This window comes from Myotis nattereri, assembly GCF_964212035.1.
Source record: "Myotis nattereri genome assembly, chromosome: 9".
Lineage (NCBI taxonomy): Eukaryota > Metazoa > Chordata > Mammalia > Chiroptera > Vespertilionidae > Myotis > Myotis nattereri.
Window position 1 is genome coordinate 34,929,232 of NC_138084.1, and position 19,012 is coordinate 34,948,243.

General features: G+C 43.6%; 1 protein-coding gene across 1 annotated transcript in view; it reads right to left on the bottom strand.

The window, feature by feature from the left end:
* MICAL2 (microtubule associated monooxygenase, calponin and LIM domain containing 2) overlaps positions 1 to 19,012 on the bottom strand; it is a gene marked incomplete at its 3' end in the record, with an annotated part of 205,588 nt that overhangs the window by 10,426 nt on the left and 176,150 nt on the right. Inside the window, exons 31-33 of the mRNA XM_081098896.1 lie at positions 17,824 to 17,930; positions 13,485 to 13,577; positions 10,469 to 10,562 (exon numbers count right to left, since the gene is read on the bottom strand). Of these exons, the coding sequence (XP_080955022.1) occupies positions 10,469 to 10,562; positions 13,485 to 13,577; positions 17,824 to 17,930 (294 nt within the window). The remainder of the gene's footprint in view (positions 1 to 10,468; positions 10,563 to 13,484; positions 13,578 to 17,823; positions 17,931 to 19,012) is intronic.

Genomic DNA, 19,012 nt, shown 5'->3' on the forward strand with positions numbered 1-19,012 from the left:
AGGGACTGGCACTTATGGTCAGTAACTTTTTCCCCAGCGAATAATAACAATACACGAACAATCTACTCTTTAAAGTCATGGGTTTTTAACCATTTTCTTTTGTTGGTAATGCTGAATACTTCTCTGACTGTGTGCTGGTGTGTGATTTTTTCCAGGTTGGGTCTTGTTTAAACACTGTCTGATTTTCAACTCTCTGATTCTTCAGACATGATTTCCTGCCTCCATAGAATCTGTGAGAATCCTCGTCTGGTGTTTGCTGCACTTCTGTGTCGTCTACATCCTCACGATGACCTGGGCATGAAGGGCAGTAGAGTAATTGCAGCCAGAACCCTCTGTCACTGTGCAGGCGTCTACCCCGGAACGGCGGGGGTGCAGCCTCTGCCTCTCCTTGCTGGCCTCTGGTCGGCTCTTAGCTCCTGTGCTCATCCCCAGCCTATTTCATTTAAATCTCTAGCCAGGCCTTCTGTACCCAGCGCTCCGGGTACCCTGACCTCCCACAGGCGCCTTACACATATTGGTGACGATCCAGAACACCCCACTGTGGGTGTGGCCTGGTTCAGTCTTGACCAAGCCAGGATGCTGGAAGGAAGCCCTCAATTCCATTCCGGGAGCCAGAAGCTGTAGTTGAAAAACAGAAGATCTAGTGTCCTTCCTTTTTAAACACTTTTTTTTGTTTGTTTTGTTTTGCTTTTGGCTACATATCTATTCATTATAAAGTTTTTCTTGCTTTAGAATTTTATTGGAATATTATACTCGTATATGTAGTCTTTTAAAAAGTGCTTGTTTTAAAATTCCATATTATGTTTCTAAAATGCATCCATGTTGCCATTCATTTTCCCTGTTGTGTATACAGCCTTCAGTTGTATATGCCACGGTTGGCTATGCCACAATTGGCCCATTTCCCTATTAATGGATGTCAAGGTCATTCTTACTGTTTTGCTGTTGTAAATGATGCTGCAGTGAAGGTTCTTGTTCGAGTTTTCTGGCTCATGTAGGCAAGTGTGTCTCTGAAATACACACTCAGGAATGAAATTCTTAGTAAGGTATGCAAATGTTCAGCTCCACAGCACGAGGCCAAATTGTTTTCCAAAGAGTTGTGACTCTTCATTTCCACCAACATTGAATAAAAGGTCCTTTTGTTCCGTCCTTACCAAATACTTAGTATTGTCACATTTTTACACGTGTTGATAATTCAATAGTTTAAAAGTTTCTCATTGTAGTCTTAATTTGCATATTCCTAATTATTCATGAATATTTTACTGTGAAATGTATATTTATATAATTTGCTTATCTTTACATTGAGTTGTTCGCCTATTTCTTACTGATTTATAAAAGTTCTTTACATATTCTAGAATATTGATTTTTTTTGGTTATATTTGTTGCCAATATATTTTCCAAATTAGTGGATTGTCTTTTCCTTTATAATGTTATATTCCAACTTGATTCTTATTAACTTTTCAGTTTAATTATTCATAGTAAAGTCTTTAACTTGTATGAAACGTTTGCTTGTATGATGTAAGGTAAGACTCAATTTCATTTTTCCTGTACGTGGAGCCAGTGGTCCCCGATTCACCTCTTTCCTGTGACCTGCAATGCTACCGCAGGCTCACGTTGGGTTTTCACGGATGTTCAGGCCTCCGGGTGGCTTTCAGAAAAGTACTAACATTGGCTTCATAAAGGTGGTGCACATTTTTTGTTGGATTGAATCCTAGGTATTTTTTTTGGCTAATATTAGTGATATCTTCTTTGCTATTGCATTTTCTAACTGCTTGATGCTGAGATATAGAAATGCAATTCCTTTTTACATTTTGATCTTATATTTAATCACCATCATATAGAATCTTATTTTTAATAATTTATTTGTACATTCTTTTGGGTTTTCCATGTGAGTGCTTTTATCATCTGAAAAATAAAAACAGAAAAAAATGTTTCTTCCTTTCCAAGCCATGTGACATTTCCACTTGTCTTCCTGTGCTGGCTAGGGTCTCCTGTACAATGTGGAATAGAAGAGATGATGGTGGGCACCCTTCTCTTATTGCCGATTTTTAAAGAAGTATTTCTAATATTTTACCATTCAACAATGATGCTTGCTTTATGGTTTTGGATGGTATCTTTCAAATTAAGAATGTTCTATCTTGTTGTATGCCTTTTTGCTAAAAGTTTTTATCCCAAATGAGTATTAGTTTTTGTCAAATGATATTTTCTTCTTCTATTAAAAAGACCATGTGGTTTTCCTCTTTAATTGTTAATATGGTGATTGTTGAATCACCCTTAGATTGCAAATTTTGAAATTAGATTACATGTTCATTTGTTCATTCTATTCTTTTATCTTTTTAAATCTTTACTATACTGGGGTTAAGTCTGCCCTTTTCATTCCTAATTTATTTATTTCTGTCTTCTTATTTTGTAAATCAATTTAAGAGATTGCCTGTAGTCTTTTTAAAGAACCAATATTTGGCTTGCTTGATCCTCTAGATTTTATCTTTATTCTCTATATCATTTACTTTTGCTCATATATATATAATTTTCTTTCTTTAGGTTTATTTTGTTTTCCTTTTTCTAAATTAAGTTGAACACTTGGCTCATTACTTCTCAGCCTTTCTTCTTTTTTAATAAAAGTATTTAAGGCTGTACTTCTAAGAACCACATTCACTGATCTATTGCTTTCTTTTTCTTATTTAGTATATTTAAATTTCCAAGTATTTTTTAAATATCCATTTTTTATTTGATTGATGAGAAATGTATATTTTTGCTTTCTAAATGTGTGGTTTAAAAAATATCTTTTGGCTATTGATTTCCAAGTTAATTACATTGTAGTACAGAACAGAGTCTGTATAATATAGATTCCCTGAGACTAACTTTGTGAACTAATGGTCAATATTTGTAAATCATCATGTGAAATTGCAAAGAATATACATTCTGTAATTTGGAAGTGCAGGGTTTTATAAGTGACCATTAAACCAAGGTTATTATTGCATTATTCAAATTTATACTAATGTTTTGTCTGCTTGACTATCATTACTTGAGAGATGTACTAAATTCTCCTGCCATGAGAGTAGAACACTTTCCCTGTGGTTTCGTCATTGTTTGGCTTTATATATTTTGAGCCTATTACAGTCAAGTCAATATACACAGTCAAGTCAATACATAGAGCAGTGGTTAGAGCATCGGCTTGTGGAATGAAGAGTTGTGGGTTCGATTCTAGTCAAGGGCATGTACCTTGGTTGCAGGCTCGATCTTTGGCCCCGGCCACAGCATATGGGAGGAAAGCTCTATCAATGTGTGTGTCTCTCTCTCTCTTTCTCTCCTCTTCCCTCCCACTCTCTCTAAAAATCAATGAAAAATATCCTCAGGTGGAGATTAACAACAACAAAAAAACCACAACAAAACACACACACACACACACACACACACACACACACCCCAAAAACAAAAAACATAACTGTCATATCTTCTTGGGGAGTTGATTATTTTTAAATTATGTGGTGATTCTGTTTATTCCTAATCATGGTTTTGGCACTAAAGGCTGTTTTACTGCTTCTAATATAATTACTCCAGCTTTATTAAGTTAGTATATATTTTGCCATCCTTTTGCTTTAAAACTTTGTGCTTTATACGTGTCTGCTAAACAGAATATAATTGGGTGTTGTTTTGTTCATTATTGTCATTAATATGACTATTTGGGCTTGTTTCTTCCATCTTCCTTGATGCTATCTTGTCATCTTTTTTTCTATGCTTTTTTATTGCTATTTAGAACTGAATTAGAATTTTTGTTTGATTACTTTTTTTCTCCTCTGTTTCCCCCAACTGATTTGGAAGTTACTCCATTTTATTTCTCTTCTTTCAGTGATTATACTTAAAATTTAAATAGGCATTTCTAATACCTTAGCAAAGTCTAAATTTAACACCTTAACCTCCTTTTAAACAATATAAGGAGCCTGGAACACTTTACTTCTAGTCACTCAACTCCCAACTTAGAGCTATTTTAGCAACAAGATATATCTTTCTTATATATCATAGCAGGAATGTTAAGTTTGATTATGGTTATGGCTGGTGAAGGTTAAGGTGGTGTTGCCTGTTTACTTTTACAGTGTTTTTCTGCTTGCTCATTTTTGAATGCAATTTACTAATTCTTTAAATATTTTACACATAGAGATAGTATAGCCCATGTTTAATAATTAATGTAGTGAAGTTCTTGGCCATTGAAATTGTATTGTTTTTGCTGACTCTCATTCTCAGTGACTCACTTCTTTGTGTTTTGGGTGATTCTAAGAATTATTATTATTATAAGCTCATAGTTTATTGAACTTAATCGGTCAGATGGGATCCTGAGAGCCTAAACTGAGGCATGGTTTCTTTAGAGGATCTATACTTGGTCTGGCAGAGCTAGAGACTTGGCTTAGTGTGGGAACCTCAAGGTCAGCTCCTTACCTTCTTGTTAGTTCCAAGGCTTAGACTCTAAGCCAGGGATATTTCCCCCCAAGACCACCCCGGGTTTCTGTTTTTGTGCTTGCTTCTTTCCTGGCACATGTAAGCTTCAGCAATACCTTCTTCTTTCTTCTTCTTGGCCCTGAGAGATTTATCTCACTTACTCGAGAGCATTGCAATGTTTTTAAAAGGATGCTTGTAGTGAATGGGCTTTTTTAGGATCTCGTCCACCATTCTGCTGCTTTATGGCTCTTAGGAACTCCCTTCTGTATCTGCGGCTCAGGCAGCCATCTGGTTATTGGCTTTAAAATATTTTTCCAGGTAAAATCATTATGACGGTGCTTTTCAAACCTGAGGGTTGCAAAATTCATTCTATGGATCATAGCAGCAGAGCTGTGGCAACCCACCCAGACGCCTTGCTTGCTTCCCCATCAGCTTTGGAGTCTTGTTATTCCTGGCCATTCTCGATGCGGTTGGAGTTCTTTCCTGACCACACTCCACTGCATTATGTGATGTTACCTGAGCCTCAGGCAACCCCGTCCACCCTGTCTCCATACAGACCCCTCCAGGATCACAGAAGGATCTTGGCCCCCACGCCCCCTGCTGTGCTGGCCTTGGAGAGCACAGCAGCCAGGCACCGGCGATGGCAGGCAGGCCTTGGACTCACTGCCTTTCCGTACAGGTCGGGAACGAGTCGCTGTGGAAGGTTACCTGAAGGATGTCCATCCCCTGAAATCGATCCCCAAACTATGGCACGCGGCCGGAGAGGCGCGCCTTCGAACCTCGGCGTTTGCTTCTCTTGGCTGAGCTGCGTTTACTGAATTGGTCTTCTGGGGGTAATAGCATGAGTCTACATTGAGATCCTATATGGACCAGGCATGGGAAAGTCATGTATTATATATTTTTAAAGAAACTAGTTTAAATGTCTTCTAGGGAGTGTAGTTTTAAAGGAATGTGAACAATTGAACAAATAACTAAATACAATATGAGAAATTGTTGACCATCCAGCTATGTTTTATAATGATATGAATATGAAAGGAAAGCGGAGGTATGTTCATTGCAGTGATATTTGGAAGCAGCCCCTGTGCCCATCAGTAGATGAGTGGGTAAAAAAGCTGTGGTACCTTTGCCCAAGGGAGTACCACTCAGCCATGGAAAAGAAGGAGCCTTACCTTTTGCGACAGCATGGCTGGACCTGGAGAGTATTACGCTAAGTGAAATACGCCAGCCAGAGAAAGACAAGTACCATAGGATTTCACTCATATGTGGACCCTAATGAACAAAATAAACTAACAAACAAAATAGAAAACAGACTTGCAGGTACGGAGCATAGACTGAGAGCGGTCAGAGGGAGAGGGGTTAGATGAAAGAGGTGAAGGTGTGAAGGGGAAAAAAGAGAAAGGAAAGAAAGAAAAGAAAAAGTAGGACTTAGCTTTTTTGAATACCTATTATCTACCAGGCAGTTCTTTTAGGTGCTTTACTAACATGATTTCATTTAGTCTTTTCTGCATACCAACCCTACAAGGTTGGTATCATTAGTCCATTTTACAGATAAGAAAGTCTCGCAAACAGGTAATTGTCATATGATGATCACTTTGGGATCCAAACTCAGGAGTGCCCTACTTTAACTGAATCATAGAGTTGTGGCAAACCAACCCAAATTCCTTTCTTCTTTAGCCATCTACTTTGGAGTCCTATTATTCCTTGCCACTCTCTATGAATGGCATCAGGATTCAAACACAGCGGCAACTGACTCTAGTATTTCTGTTCTTTTCAGGACACCTCACCCTTACATTATCCAAGAAATTATTATTCTTTCTGTTCCTCAGCCACAGTCAAGAAAAAAAACCACAGAGTATACGCCAAACTACTTCCCTCTTCCTGGCTAGGTTTTCATGCCATTTTCTCATCATAATGTGTGTGCCTACTGCCACCTGCTGGCAGCCTGGCAATCCTGATGTTCCTTTGCAAACCCCTCTATATCATGGAAAAGCCATCTGACAAAAATAAATAAATAAATAAAAAATAAAAAAAGCAAGAAGCTTCATGCAGACAACCAGCTGCTAGACCTTCCCAGAAGCTGGTAAGCTTAACAGGGAGGACTAATTCCCATCCACCTCTCTTGGGGATACATCCTTTCTTCTTCCAAGTCACTTGCGGTTTTCACCAGATTTCACCTGTCCCTAGGCACCGAAAGAAAGAACAAATTCTGTCATCCAGACCATCTAAATGTGAATGATGGTCTCTTGCTAAATTGGGGTAGTCCACGACCCCAGCACATAACACTGACCACTGTGCTGACAACCAACATGCCCGTAGGTAGCAGGGCCTTGATCAAGAAGAACCTGAGGGGCTGGCAAAGCTGAGGTTGGCCTCAGAAGGTGGGGCCCAGGGCAGTCAGGACACGAGTATCCTGGTTCTTTACTCTGGGCAGCCAGGACCACCAGGGGAATCCATCCCCTTTGTCAAGGACACCCATCTATAACACACACACACACACACACACACACACACACACATTCTACAGAACATAATGACTTGTGTTCTGGGTGGATTCTTAGATTTTTGTTTCTCGTTGTTTTCCCCTCCTTGACAAAGTGGGGAAAACCCCTTCCCGGGGGTGGGGAAGCGTATTTCTGACTGTTGGGAAAAAGAGAAAGCAGGAATTGTTGTCACGACAATTAGGAGCTCATCAAAGCCTCATTTTGCTCTTCAGCCATCATTGCCCTCCGTCCTGCACCCCCGCATGTTCCTCTAATTCAATGCCTGCCTAATGAATAACTCCTAGGAACAAAAGACCCTTTCAGGCGGGAGCACATAATCATTAGAGGAGACTTGCGTAACTGTCGCAGACTACTCATGTTTTCAAGCCTGTCTCTAAATTTGGTTATTCACAACCTTTATAGCTCAATATTATTGCCTAACTGTGATCATTTTCTAATTATCCTAATAATACCTATTAAATAATTCCCATTACATTACTTAAACCAGACCAACACAGGCCAGCTCAAATACAACTTAACCTAATAAGCATCGGCCATTCATTAAGCACCAGGGCAATCTCTTAAAGGGGCTGAATAGAATATTAAACTGTAAAGAAACATTATTATTGCACAAATGTTATTACAAGTTAAGGGTGTATTAATTTTGATGCCTGGTCTGCAAATCTCCCATATGGCATCCTGTGGGGCTGCGCTCCCTGCCTTAACTCTTTTAGTCTTTAGCTCCTGGTTGGTTTGCATCTGTCACCCACACAAAGACAATCAAGGCGGAAAAGGCCCATAAACTTAACATGGGGATTAAATTACCAAAGATATCAAGAGAAGGAATGGAATCCATCTTCTGGCCAGGTTAGCATAGCTTGGACAACACCACAAGCATCAGGGCTTCTTTAGCTGATAACTCGAAACGGGGAGATGTTCAGAAGTGTGAAAATACTGGTTTCTAGATTATAAATCTCAAGCAGTGACAAATAGAGACTGAGTTCTTTAAAAGTGTATGCACGTGGCCCTAACAGGTTTGGCTCAGTGGATAGAGCGTCGGCCTGCGGACTCAAGGGTCCCAGGTTCGATTCCAGTCAAGGGCATGTACCTGGGTTGCGGGCACATCCCCAGTGGGGCGTGTGCAGGAGGCGGCTGGTTGATGTTTCTCCCTCGTCGATGTTTCTAACTCTCTATCCCTCTCCCTTCCCCTCTGTAAAAAATCAATAAAATATATATTTTAAAAAGTGTATGTATGTGGATACCAATATTTTGTAAAGTAATGTCAAGTAGCATGTGTTGCCCACACTCTGGGAGACACTTTGCCCACCAAGGCCCTTAATTCTCAAAACGACCTGGTACTGTGGAGACTATTAGCTCCGTTTTTCAGATAAGCCGTATGGGACCAGAGGGGTTAAGTGATTTTCCTAGGACTACACAGCCTAAATGCAATGGAACAGAATTTGAACCGTGTGCTCTCTGATGCCTATAATTCTCCCTGCCCCGCCATGCCACAGTGCCTCCCCAGCAAACGGAAGCATGCCCTAGCTTTGCTGGCTTGTCTTGTTTATTTCTAAGGCTCTCACTGAAATCAGTGGATTCCTAAAGAAAAGCACCGGACAGGCAGTGACTCTCACTCCAAGCAGCAGGAAATGGGTATCATTTGGGTAATGAAACTTACTTCTGATGAGTGGATTCGGGTTTTCTTTACAAGGACATGCATAGTGTATTTTAGTAAGAACAGGGACAAATATTTATTAATCAATTATGCCATCCATCCCATAGTCAGGCCCTGTGCTAGGGCTTCCACATTAATTGTTTTAGCCGATCCTCACCACAAATCCAAGAAACAGATAAAAGTATCACTCTTACTTTACAAACAAGGAAACTGAGGCACAGAGGGGTTAAACTCTGACTCCAGCGTTTCCCTGTTAACCAAAGACATGTGAACCATACAGCTAATACTAAAGCTGGAACCCAGGGCCCCTCACTTGGATGGGGGAGCAGCCCTCACAATTTTGCAGGTATGACTTTGTATGAGCTTTAGGCATCACAAAATCTGGGTCTGCCCTTGCTAGTATCATCACTCTCAAATAACTGAAGTTTTAAGAGAATTGAAACCCTAACCTTTCACTATGTTGTTTAACCAGTAACACATTTTCATGGTTACACACAGAGAGATGTGCTTCCAACGTTTGGTTTTCACACTTTATATCCAAAATATAAAAGGCTAAAGACATCATGTCACAAAGCTAGAGAGACAATACTTCCCACAAACCCTAAAGCACCCCCCCCCCCCCACCCAATTCACTACCCACACAGATGCTGGGTGGTTTTGAAAAACAAGTGGATTTCTTTAAGTCATCCCTCACCCCAGAACCCTTCCCGGCCCCTCTTTCATTAAGGCATTTCACGTTTTTGCACATCTGGCCTTTGCAGGTGCTGCTCCCTCTGCCAGAACAATCTCCTCGCCTCACTGGTTAACTCCTTCCTCCTCTGGCTCTCATCTTGACAGTCCACCCCTCCCGGGAAGCCTAGCCTGACCGTCCCTCTCCCAGGACCAGTTAGGAACCTCCTGCTCCTGTGCCCACGCACCCTGATGCTTGTCCCTGACACAGCACTGGTCCTCCTGTATTGTGGTTTATTTCTCTACAGGTCTGTGTTCCTCAGTGGACTGTGAAGCTCTCAAAGGCAGAAACTGTGTCATAGTCATCATTATAGACCCACGGTCCTCATGTCCAGCAATAACAGGGCTTCACCAGATGAATTCTGTTCGGATCTGAGAGAGTGAAGCTATTGGGAGAATAGTTACCATTTAGTGCTTTACCTGTGCCAGGCAGTGTGCTAATTTTTATATATACATACATACATACACATTTACATATATATGTAAATGTGTATGTATGTATGTATATGTGTGTATAAATGTAAATGTATGTGTCTATACATATATAAATGTATATATGTGTGTGTATAAATGTAAACGTATGTGTCTATACATATATAAATGTATATATACACATATATACAGAGAGATATTTATACATATCCATATACATGAATATATGTAAAATTCCTTCTTTAATGCTTACATCAGCTCTATCAGGTTGGAAACCACTATTATCTCCATTTTAGAGGTGAGATTTAAATTGTAAAGATTTAAAATGTGGCTGGTCTAAGGTCATATAGTGAGTAAAGGAAGAAACCAGGATTTTTACTAAAGTCCAGGCTTTGAATCACTACCAATATTGCTTGAATGCCCAAACAGTTCTCCTGAATCTATGCTAACCCCTGAATTGCAAAGAACATTCACAGTAGCAGATAACTGGGTAGAGCAGAAACCCAGGGACAAGGCCCACAGGCCTACCAGTGCCCCTAGGAATTTCCAACGGTCAGGTTGACGATGAAAGTGTGAAGCCGCTGTAGATTTCGCATTGTGTCAATATTGGCAGATCCAGAGGATGACAAGTCTCCCTGTCTTCCCCAGACGGTGAGACCAGCACTGTTCTCAGACCACAGCCACGATGGGGCTGCTGCTGTGGATCTGATGGGATGCCTACCTGCTTCTCCTCTCAGTGCCTTCTCCAGCCGCACGCCCTGGATCTCGGAGGCCCTCTGCCGCTCCTCCACCTCCTCCAGCTGCCTCTGGATGGCCTGCAATGCCAGGGGTTTACGTCACAGGCGGCCCTCGCACAGAGTCACAAGAGGGGCCCATCCTGCCACTGCCTTTCCAAGAGGAAGAAGCCCTTCCCTATGCGATGTCACCTCCTTGATGAACTGGGAATTCCCAAACAACTAGAACTTGGCATTTCCCTTCTGTAGCATGAAGACATAAAGCGAGGAGTCTGTGTGTCAGCTCACTTTGCCCCCAAGCAGATGCTAAAATAGTCCCCCTTGACCAGCTAATCACACAAACGAGTGCTCAGGCAGAGGCTGCTGGGCCAGGTGGGCGGTCCTCCCGGCTCCTGGACTCCTTGGAGCCTCAGCCTCTGACTATGGCCACTAAGAACCACGACTCTGAGTAGGACAGGGGCTCTGGGGGCAATCACAGAGCACGCTCACATTCCATTGTCCCGAGAAGAACCGGCAGGTCCCTCCAAGAAATTGATCTGGAGCGGGAGACCTGGGCCAGCTCCCTGGACTGGGTGTTCCTTCCTCCGTGCACCTGGCGCCAGTCCTCAGCTACAGACTGTGCCTACTCCTTCACTGCCCCGCGGGGCCGGGCCTATGCCCAGCGCCTTTACTGTGGGAGTGTATGGTAGCTTTGTTACCGGCAGGTTATGGAGACACCAGATGTTTATCCTGCTAAGGCAGTGGTTGGCAAACTGTGGCTCGCGAGCCACATGCGGCTCTTTGGCCCCTTGAGTGTGGCTCTTCCACAAAATACCGACTTCTGTGCATGGGCCACGAAGTTTTAATCGCACTGTACATGTGCGCCCGCACGTGGAATTTTGTGGAAGAGCCACACTCAAGGGGCCAAAGAGCCGCATGTGGCTTGCGAGCCGCAGTTTGCTGACCACTCTTAAGGGACATTGGCTTAGCCTCAGCATTGGCACCTTGTAAGGTTTGGGGTCATAGTAGGTTTGCATTTTCATGTTTACTTTCCCTACTAGGTCTTTCTCTCCTGTGTACTATTAGGAAGGAAAATGAGGGGAGAGCCTGCCCTATGTCCATTTTGCTCACCCCTTCGTTTTCTCTGTTTTCAGATACCATGCTGCCAAAGGCACAGCTCCTGGTAGAACAGATTTGGCACCTGGCAGACCAGGTATGTTTAAGGACCCAGCAGCTGTTGGGGCAGGTAGTATGTGTGTGTTCTTTCTCCTGTATCTCACTCCAACATTGTCTCATCCCCTTTCCTCCTTAACTTCGAGTCTTTCTAAGTCTCCCCTAGATTTAGGGGTACAATTTCCAAAGCACCTCCAATCCCCTGAAGAGGCCTGAGCAGCCACCTGGCTCCTCTTGTGCCAACGAAGAGTGTTTAAGCCCCAAACTTAAAATCTGAAATAGATGGGAATTATATCTTAAACAACTTGTAATTTCATGCCCCCTTCCTCTCTGTCTCTCTTTTAAAGATAATTACATCTTTATAAATCAGTCTCTTGCTGGCATGGTGGAGAATTGCAAAAGGAAAGAAAACATTTAAATAACTTTATTACTGATTACTTTGTGATTATGGCTATGTGGTTATTATGGAGTAAGTGGAGGCCCCCTAACCCCCCATTCATATGTCGAAGTTCTAACTCCCAAAGTGACTATATTTGGAGACAGGGCCTTAAAGGAGACAAATGAGATTAAATGAGGTCAAGAAGGTGGGGCCCTAATCTGATGGATCTGGCATCCTTATCAGAAGAAGAGATACCAGAGATTGATCTCTTTCTCTACATGTGCACAGAAAATAAAGACCATGTGAGGCTACAGCAAGGCAGCTGTCTACAAGCCAGGAAGAGAGTCCTCACCAGAAAGCCACCCTGAAGGCACCTTGAGCTTGGACTTCCAGCCTTGAGAACTGTGTGAGATGAATTTCTGTTGTTTAAGCCACCCACTCTGGCTAATATAGTGGTCATTCTTTAGACACTAAGGATGAAAATCTCAAAGATTAAAAAGGAAAGCAAATTAAGACTCTAAGGGCCATTGTAATTCTTCTCCTATCGCCACCTATTGCCTGGAGTGAAAATATAAGAAGGGGAAACTGCTGAGCTTGCCAGTCCATATCATAAAGATGTATCTTGTTCTCAAGAGGGAAAGTTGGTATGTTTCAAAGAAACCTGTTTTAGAAGCTGAGAGTGGACAGAAGAAGCTGATGGGAATTTTCCCTGTCCACCGGGTGACAGGGGCAGCTCTCAAGTCAGTGACCGTGAAGGGTAAAAGAGGTTGGACTAAATGATCTCCTTGTAAGACACAACTTCCAGGACTACATGGCCAGATAAAGGGAATAATTGGAGAGAGGAATGTAAGGGTACAGTGGATTAATATGAGAGGCCATTCGAAGTTCTTTTGTCCTAAAACCTAACTGTTCTTGAAGGCTGGCTTTGAGGGCCTCAGGGAGAGGGAGGATGCCCTGCCGGTCTGCTTCATTTTGCTGCTCTGTGACAGAGGTGGGCAGATCACTTTGGGAAGAAATGTTTGCAGTGGGCCGGGAAGCCTATATCAGAATGCTGGGTGCTTATGTTGTTCAACTGATTTTGCAACAGAGACAGCTCCTAATAGCTGTCAGTTCAGCAGAGACACTGGCAGCAAATTGAGGGAAGGTGTGTCTGCACAGACTGCTATGTGGCAGTCAAGGCCGGGGATGGGCCCCCAGCCATGTGTTGGCTGTCATTTCAGGCTCCCTTTGCTGGAAATGTGTCTGCAGATGGAAAGGCTGCTGGGGGTGGGCCAGGTTAACACCAGGGCTCTCCAGGCCCCAGAGTCCCACCAGGGTTTGAGCCAGCGCCTTTAGAAGGGCCAGGAACCTGGTCGCTCTGAGAAGAGGAACGGACCTTTATCCAGCCCACCTCCCCACTGCAATCCCGACTTCCGAGGGTTTTCCGGTTCCCAGGGCCCCAGGCCCACTCACTCATATCAAGTTTTCCTGACCTGAGCTTTATGAAGTCTTTTTAATTCTTCCTGCTTAACCAGTTGTTTTGTTGCTTTCTCCAACTTCCTTCTTCTTCTAAGTGTCTTCCTCTCCTATAAAAACCAACAGAGAAGAAAAAATATATGTCCGAGAAAATGGGTTGAAACTGACAAAACACTGCAACCAAACCACCGATTAGCTTCTGGAACAATGATGTCCAAGAACCTCTGCAATGATGGGAATGCCCTGTACCTGTGCTGCCTAAATGTGGAAGCCACCAGCCACATGTGGCTTTTGGATGCTTGAAATGAGGCTGGTGGGATTAAGAAACTGAATTTTGAATTTTATTTCATTTTAATGAGTTTGGATGTAAATATAAATAGCCACATGTGGCTAGTAGGTGCTGGGTTGGGAAATGTGTGTGTGTGTGTGTGTGTGTGTGTCTTTGCTTGTGTGTTTGTGTGTGTGTATTTGTGTGTGTGTGTATTTGGAAGTGGCTTTATAGAGCACTGACTTGGTTCAGTTGAAGGAAGAAATCATACAAGAATTACACTCTTTTTTAAAAATATGTTTTGTTGATTTTTTACAGAGAGGAAGGGAGAGGGATAGAGAGTTAGAAACATTGATGAGAGAGAAACATCGATCAGCTGCCTCCTGCACACTCCCTACTGGGGATGTGTCCGCAACCTTGACCAGAATCGAACCTGGGACCCTTCAGTCCGCAGGCCGGCGCTCTATCCACTGAGCCAAACCGGTTAGGGCAAGAATTACACTCTTTATAGGCGCTACCCTAAGGCACAGGGATGATGAATCTGGGACACACACACACACACACACACACTCACTCACACACAAAGTATACTACCTGAAAACCAGTTAACAATTTCAAATAGTCCTGAGGTCGGGTCTACATTGCCCAATTAAACACGGGAATAGAGGAGCATATCTAAATGAAATGAAAAGTTTTCGTGGCTGGAGAGAGGCATAAGATTGCTTCTCTTCCCTGCTTCATTTAGCGACACAAATGTATCATGAATGTCACTGGGTTCTTTGTGTGCCTGGGCTTGAAAAATACAGAACATTCAAAACTGATGCATTTTAATTAGATGTCTGGCTCATGACGGTGCTATTTCCAGGTTTCAGACAGCAGAGGAAGGGGAAGTAGTGGTGTGGCCAGTTCCACACATGGAAAGTTCAGGAGACATTCTGGTTGGAGAAACAGCAGAGTATGATGGGGGGCCTCGGGCTGGGGAGCCTGCAGAGCTGGCATCAGTTCCTGACGAGCTGTGTGAGTGTAGCATGTCATACACTCTGCACGTCAGCATCCTCTTCAGTGATAAGAACAATTTAATACCTACCTTGTAGGGCTGTAATAAGGAATAAGTGAGATAAGGCAGGTCAAGCCCTTTGCAGAATACTTGAAAAGATATAGGATAGAAATTCAGTACCTACTATGATTTGTTTTATTATTAGCATATTATTATATTATACATTAGCATGATTAAAACATTTTACTAAAATATGATTTTTCAGCTATTATATGTGTATATGCATGTTGGAAGGAAACTTTGGCTCTGAGAACTCAAACTTATTCCATATCATATAATCTCTATTTCTAGGGGGGAACTTCCTGATGGACTGTCAATCTCTCTGAACAGAGGTTCTGGGACATTGGGGTGGGGGAACCGCTCTTTTAGGCAGCCAGGACCTTACTGGAAAGGCTGGGGAGGAGATCACTGGTAATTGTTATCCAGAGACTTTCCCACTCATTCTATGCAGAGTTGGTGCATTTACTCAACAAACATCTCTTGAGCTTACAACCTACTAACCTACATAACAAATCCCACCATTGATTGACTGTTATGTGCCAGACACTGTATTAATTACTTCACATGTATCATCTTAATTATCCCTCAAATTAGACTTATTTTATAGATTAAAAAAATCAAAACTCACAGACATTAAATAACTTGCCCAAGATGACACACAATTAGTAATTGGTAGAGCCAGGAGGCAAGCCCGGGTCACCTGAGTCCAGTATCCATATTTTCATATAGTCTGTTCTGCCTTTCCTGTGCCAAATACTGTGTAGGCACATCAAGGACTCCTGCTTTATAGAAATGGCAAAGTCTTCCCCTGAATTAAGACCATTTCATACAATTTCAAGGGAAGAAGCTTCGGCAGCATCACACCGTCTTAGCCCTTCCCAGCAGCAGAGCTGCCAAACCCCAGGGCTTTACCAAGAATCTGCAAAGTATAACCTAGAAGAGGAAAGGAGGTCCTTTATTGATATTTATGGAAAGATATTGACATAGAAATGAGGATGATTCGTTAACAGCCAGGGAGTCTCACGATAAGCCAGGCACAGTTCTTACAGCCTCGGTGATGGTGATGAGGATGCGGAGAGGAAAAGGAAGAGACTAAGAGCTAAAGAAGATAAAGGACAGAGAAAGGAGAGCTCTGGCAGGACGAGGACAGCTGCCGGTCCCAGTCTCTGGGACCCAGGCATTGGTTTCAGGGCAGAGCAAAGGGAAGAGGTGGAGTGTGCATAGCCTGCCTCCAGTTTCCTATGCAAAGCTTCATTTGAGCTGATAGACTCTGTGCCACATATCCGGGGACACACCTGTATGGGACAGAAGACATAAAACACCAGGGGGGAGTGCCTGGCCAGTGTGGCTCAATGACTGAGTGTCGACCTATGCACCAGGAGGTCACAGTTCAATTCCTGGTCGGGGTACATGCCTGGGCTGTGGGCTCAATCCCCAGGAGGAGGTGTGCAAGAGGCAGCCGATCAATGATTCTCATCATTGATGTTTCTATCTCTCTCTCCCTCTCCCTTCTACTCTGAAATCAATAAAAATATATTGGGGGGGAACAGAGGGGGAGGAATTCTCTTGTTCCCTCACTGTGAGCCCTTGGGGAGTCCTTGGCCAGCTTTCCTTCCTGTAAGAGCAGCCACATCAGAAGCAGGTGAAGCAGGCAGGTGAGGACTGGCGCTGTTCTGGAGCAGCAGGAGGACCAGGAGCTACCTGCAAGGCTTGCCCTACATATCATGGTCTCGCTGTTTTGATGTGTTGGGGCCACTCCATTCTTTTCCCCTACGCAAGCGTGTCAGGATGGCTGACGCTGGGGCCTCTGCCTCATTTGAATACAGAAGTACACTCCGGATCACTCAAAAAGAGGAAAAGGAAACCCCAGAAATCAAAACACACATAGAATTCATTTGTGTTGAGTGACAAACTAATCAGAGATGCCCCAAGTTACAAAATTAAGAGTCTATACATATTCGCTCATATTCGCTCATATTCTCTCTCTCTCTCTCTCTTTCTCTCTCTCTCTCTCTCTCTCTCTCTCTCTCTCTCTCTCTCTCTCTCTCTCTCATCTCTCACACTATGCCATGTCCCAGCCCCCTCCTGACTTGCTCCAGCCGGGGCCTTGTGGAGCTGGATCCTCTGAGTGACTTGAGATGATGCCAAAGTGCCTAGTGCCAGATATGGAAAAGTTGAGTTAAATAAATAAATCTGGTTCTCTCCCTTTCTCCTCAGATCCTCTCTCTCCCAAAAGTAAACATGAACAGAGCACTGCACTGCGCCTCTGTCTGCCTGGGAAGCATTTTAGGTCCACCCGTTCAGCACCCCAACCCTGTGAAACTGCTCTGGCCCCGTGGATAGCAAACAACAGCGAGCCGTGGTCATGGGTGCGTGTGTCTGTGCGGTGACATACGGGGACATTTGGGGAGATAGGACAGTGTTTGTACTTTTTAAATCTGTGGGGATGGGAGTTGTTTAAAAGTATTCTCTAGGAATATTAACGTTCATTAAGCAAGGAGGACTGCCATCTCCCCAGCCGGCCAGCGACGGGTCCCTTCCACAGCGGGGGCCCTCAGAGCATCCATACTTCCCTGCAACCATGTGGTTCCTTTCTTTCCACATGTCTAATTAGAATAAACATAACATTTCCTACGCAGTCTGCCTTGGGTGCTGCTTAAATGAAGCTGTGCTCCCCCCGGGGAAATACGCATCCTCTTGCTGTAATTTTTCCAATAGTTAGTTTCTTGGACCACAAATTAAACCCACTTTTAAGAGCTGTAGTCACCAAATGGTTTCAAGGAAATACGCCTGTTTTCTTTCCCTCCCCAGTTTTACATCTCTGAGAAAGGCAAGCCTATAAAAGTTAACAACAGAAAATAGAGATGATTCTTGGGGTACCCCAGGTAGAAAGAGCCGTGTGCTGTCAGATGCAAGGAAATGTGATCCTTCTAATGAGCCCGCTGCAGCTGGAGCCCACATTGGGCCTGACGTCTGCAGGGTAAGCAGCCCCTCCAGCCAAGGCCCCCTTCGGTTTGCCAAGTGTGGTTACCTTTGACCGCAAGGAAAGCTGGGGATCAAATTCTTCATCTGCCGAGGAGGAGGTGGTAGAAGAGGCAGCCCCTGTCACCTGCGCCCTGATGGGGACGGGCCTGGGACCTGAAAGGGGAACACAAGAACTCACTGAGCTCCCAGCGTCTCCTCTTACTTCGTGACCCAAAGCTGCCTCTCCCCCCTCCCCTCTGCCCCGCTTCCCTCCCTCCCTGCCCTCCCCTCACGGCACCTGCCATGAGCAGGCGGAGGCAGTACCTAAGGGCAACTGAAAAGTTGGCCCTCCACGTTAATTACACTTCTGGGTCCCTGCCAAGAGCTTTGCAGCTCTTTCTTCGCGTCGAAAATAAAGGTATTATGCAGAAATCAATTAATTCCTTAAGCACCATTTATACCGTGGGTTGCCTGAATGCGTTCAGAGATGAAATCTATTATTAAAATACTTGCCCGAAGTTAGCTGAGTTACCTAAATGCTTGTGTGTAAGGTTTGTTCTGCGGAGTAATTGCATGCAACGAAAGTCAGAGCCAGCCCTTAAACAAATCGCCTTTCTGCGGCTCACAGCATCTGGTACCCATTTTTACTACATGACATCTGCTCAGTGTAAAAGAGCTGGCGTCAGAATGTCTGGTCACAGAAAAAAAAAATCCCAAATGTAATCAGAAGCAAAAGGACTCTAAGCCGAAGGTTTTATCACATAGTCTCATGCAACATAAATATTTCATTAATTATGGCTAAACAAATGCCACTTCTATTTTCCTAACGTGCAGATATTATCACATCACCGAAGTGATGATTCAAATGCCAGGAAAGGCCTTGTAAGATAGGGAGGGCTCAGCAGCACAAGGCCCATGGGAGAGCCAAAGTCGGGGTGAGGGGGGGTATGGCCAACTCTGAGCCAGAGGTAGATGGTTAGAGGCAGCCAGTGCCTGTGTCCACCAGAGTCTCTTTGGGATCTGGCTGGGAACCTGTGCGATCAAGTCTTCCAGGTGCCACGGGAGGCATTTATTCTTCTCAGCAAGAACATCTGCCCCTCCTCATCCACCTGAGGCAGAGTTCATGATTAATATCTGGATGGACGCACTCTGGACACTGAATAGCAGGGCCCGCTAGGACTCCGTGATAGGAAATGTACTAATTTTTACTCTGCCATGGCAGCTTCCATCTGAATGGAAATACGGGCTGGGCAGAA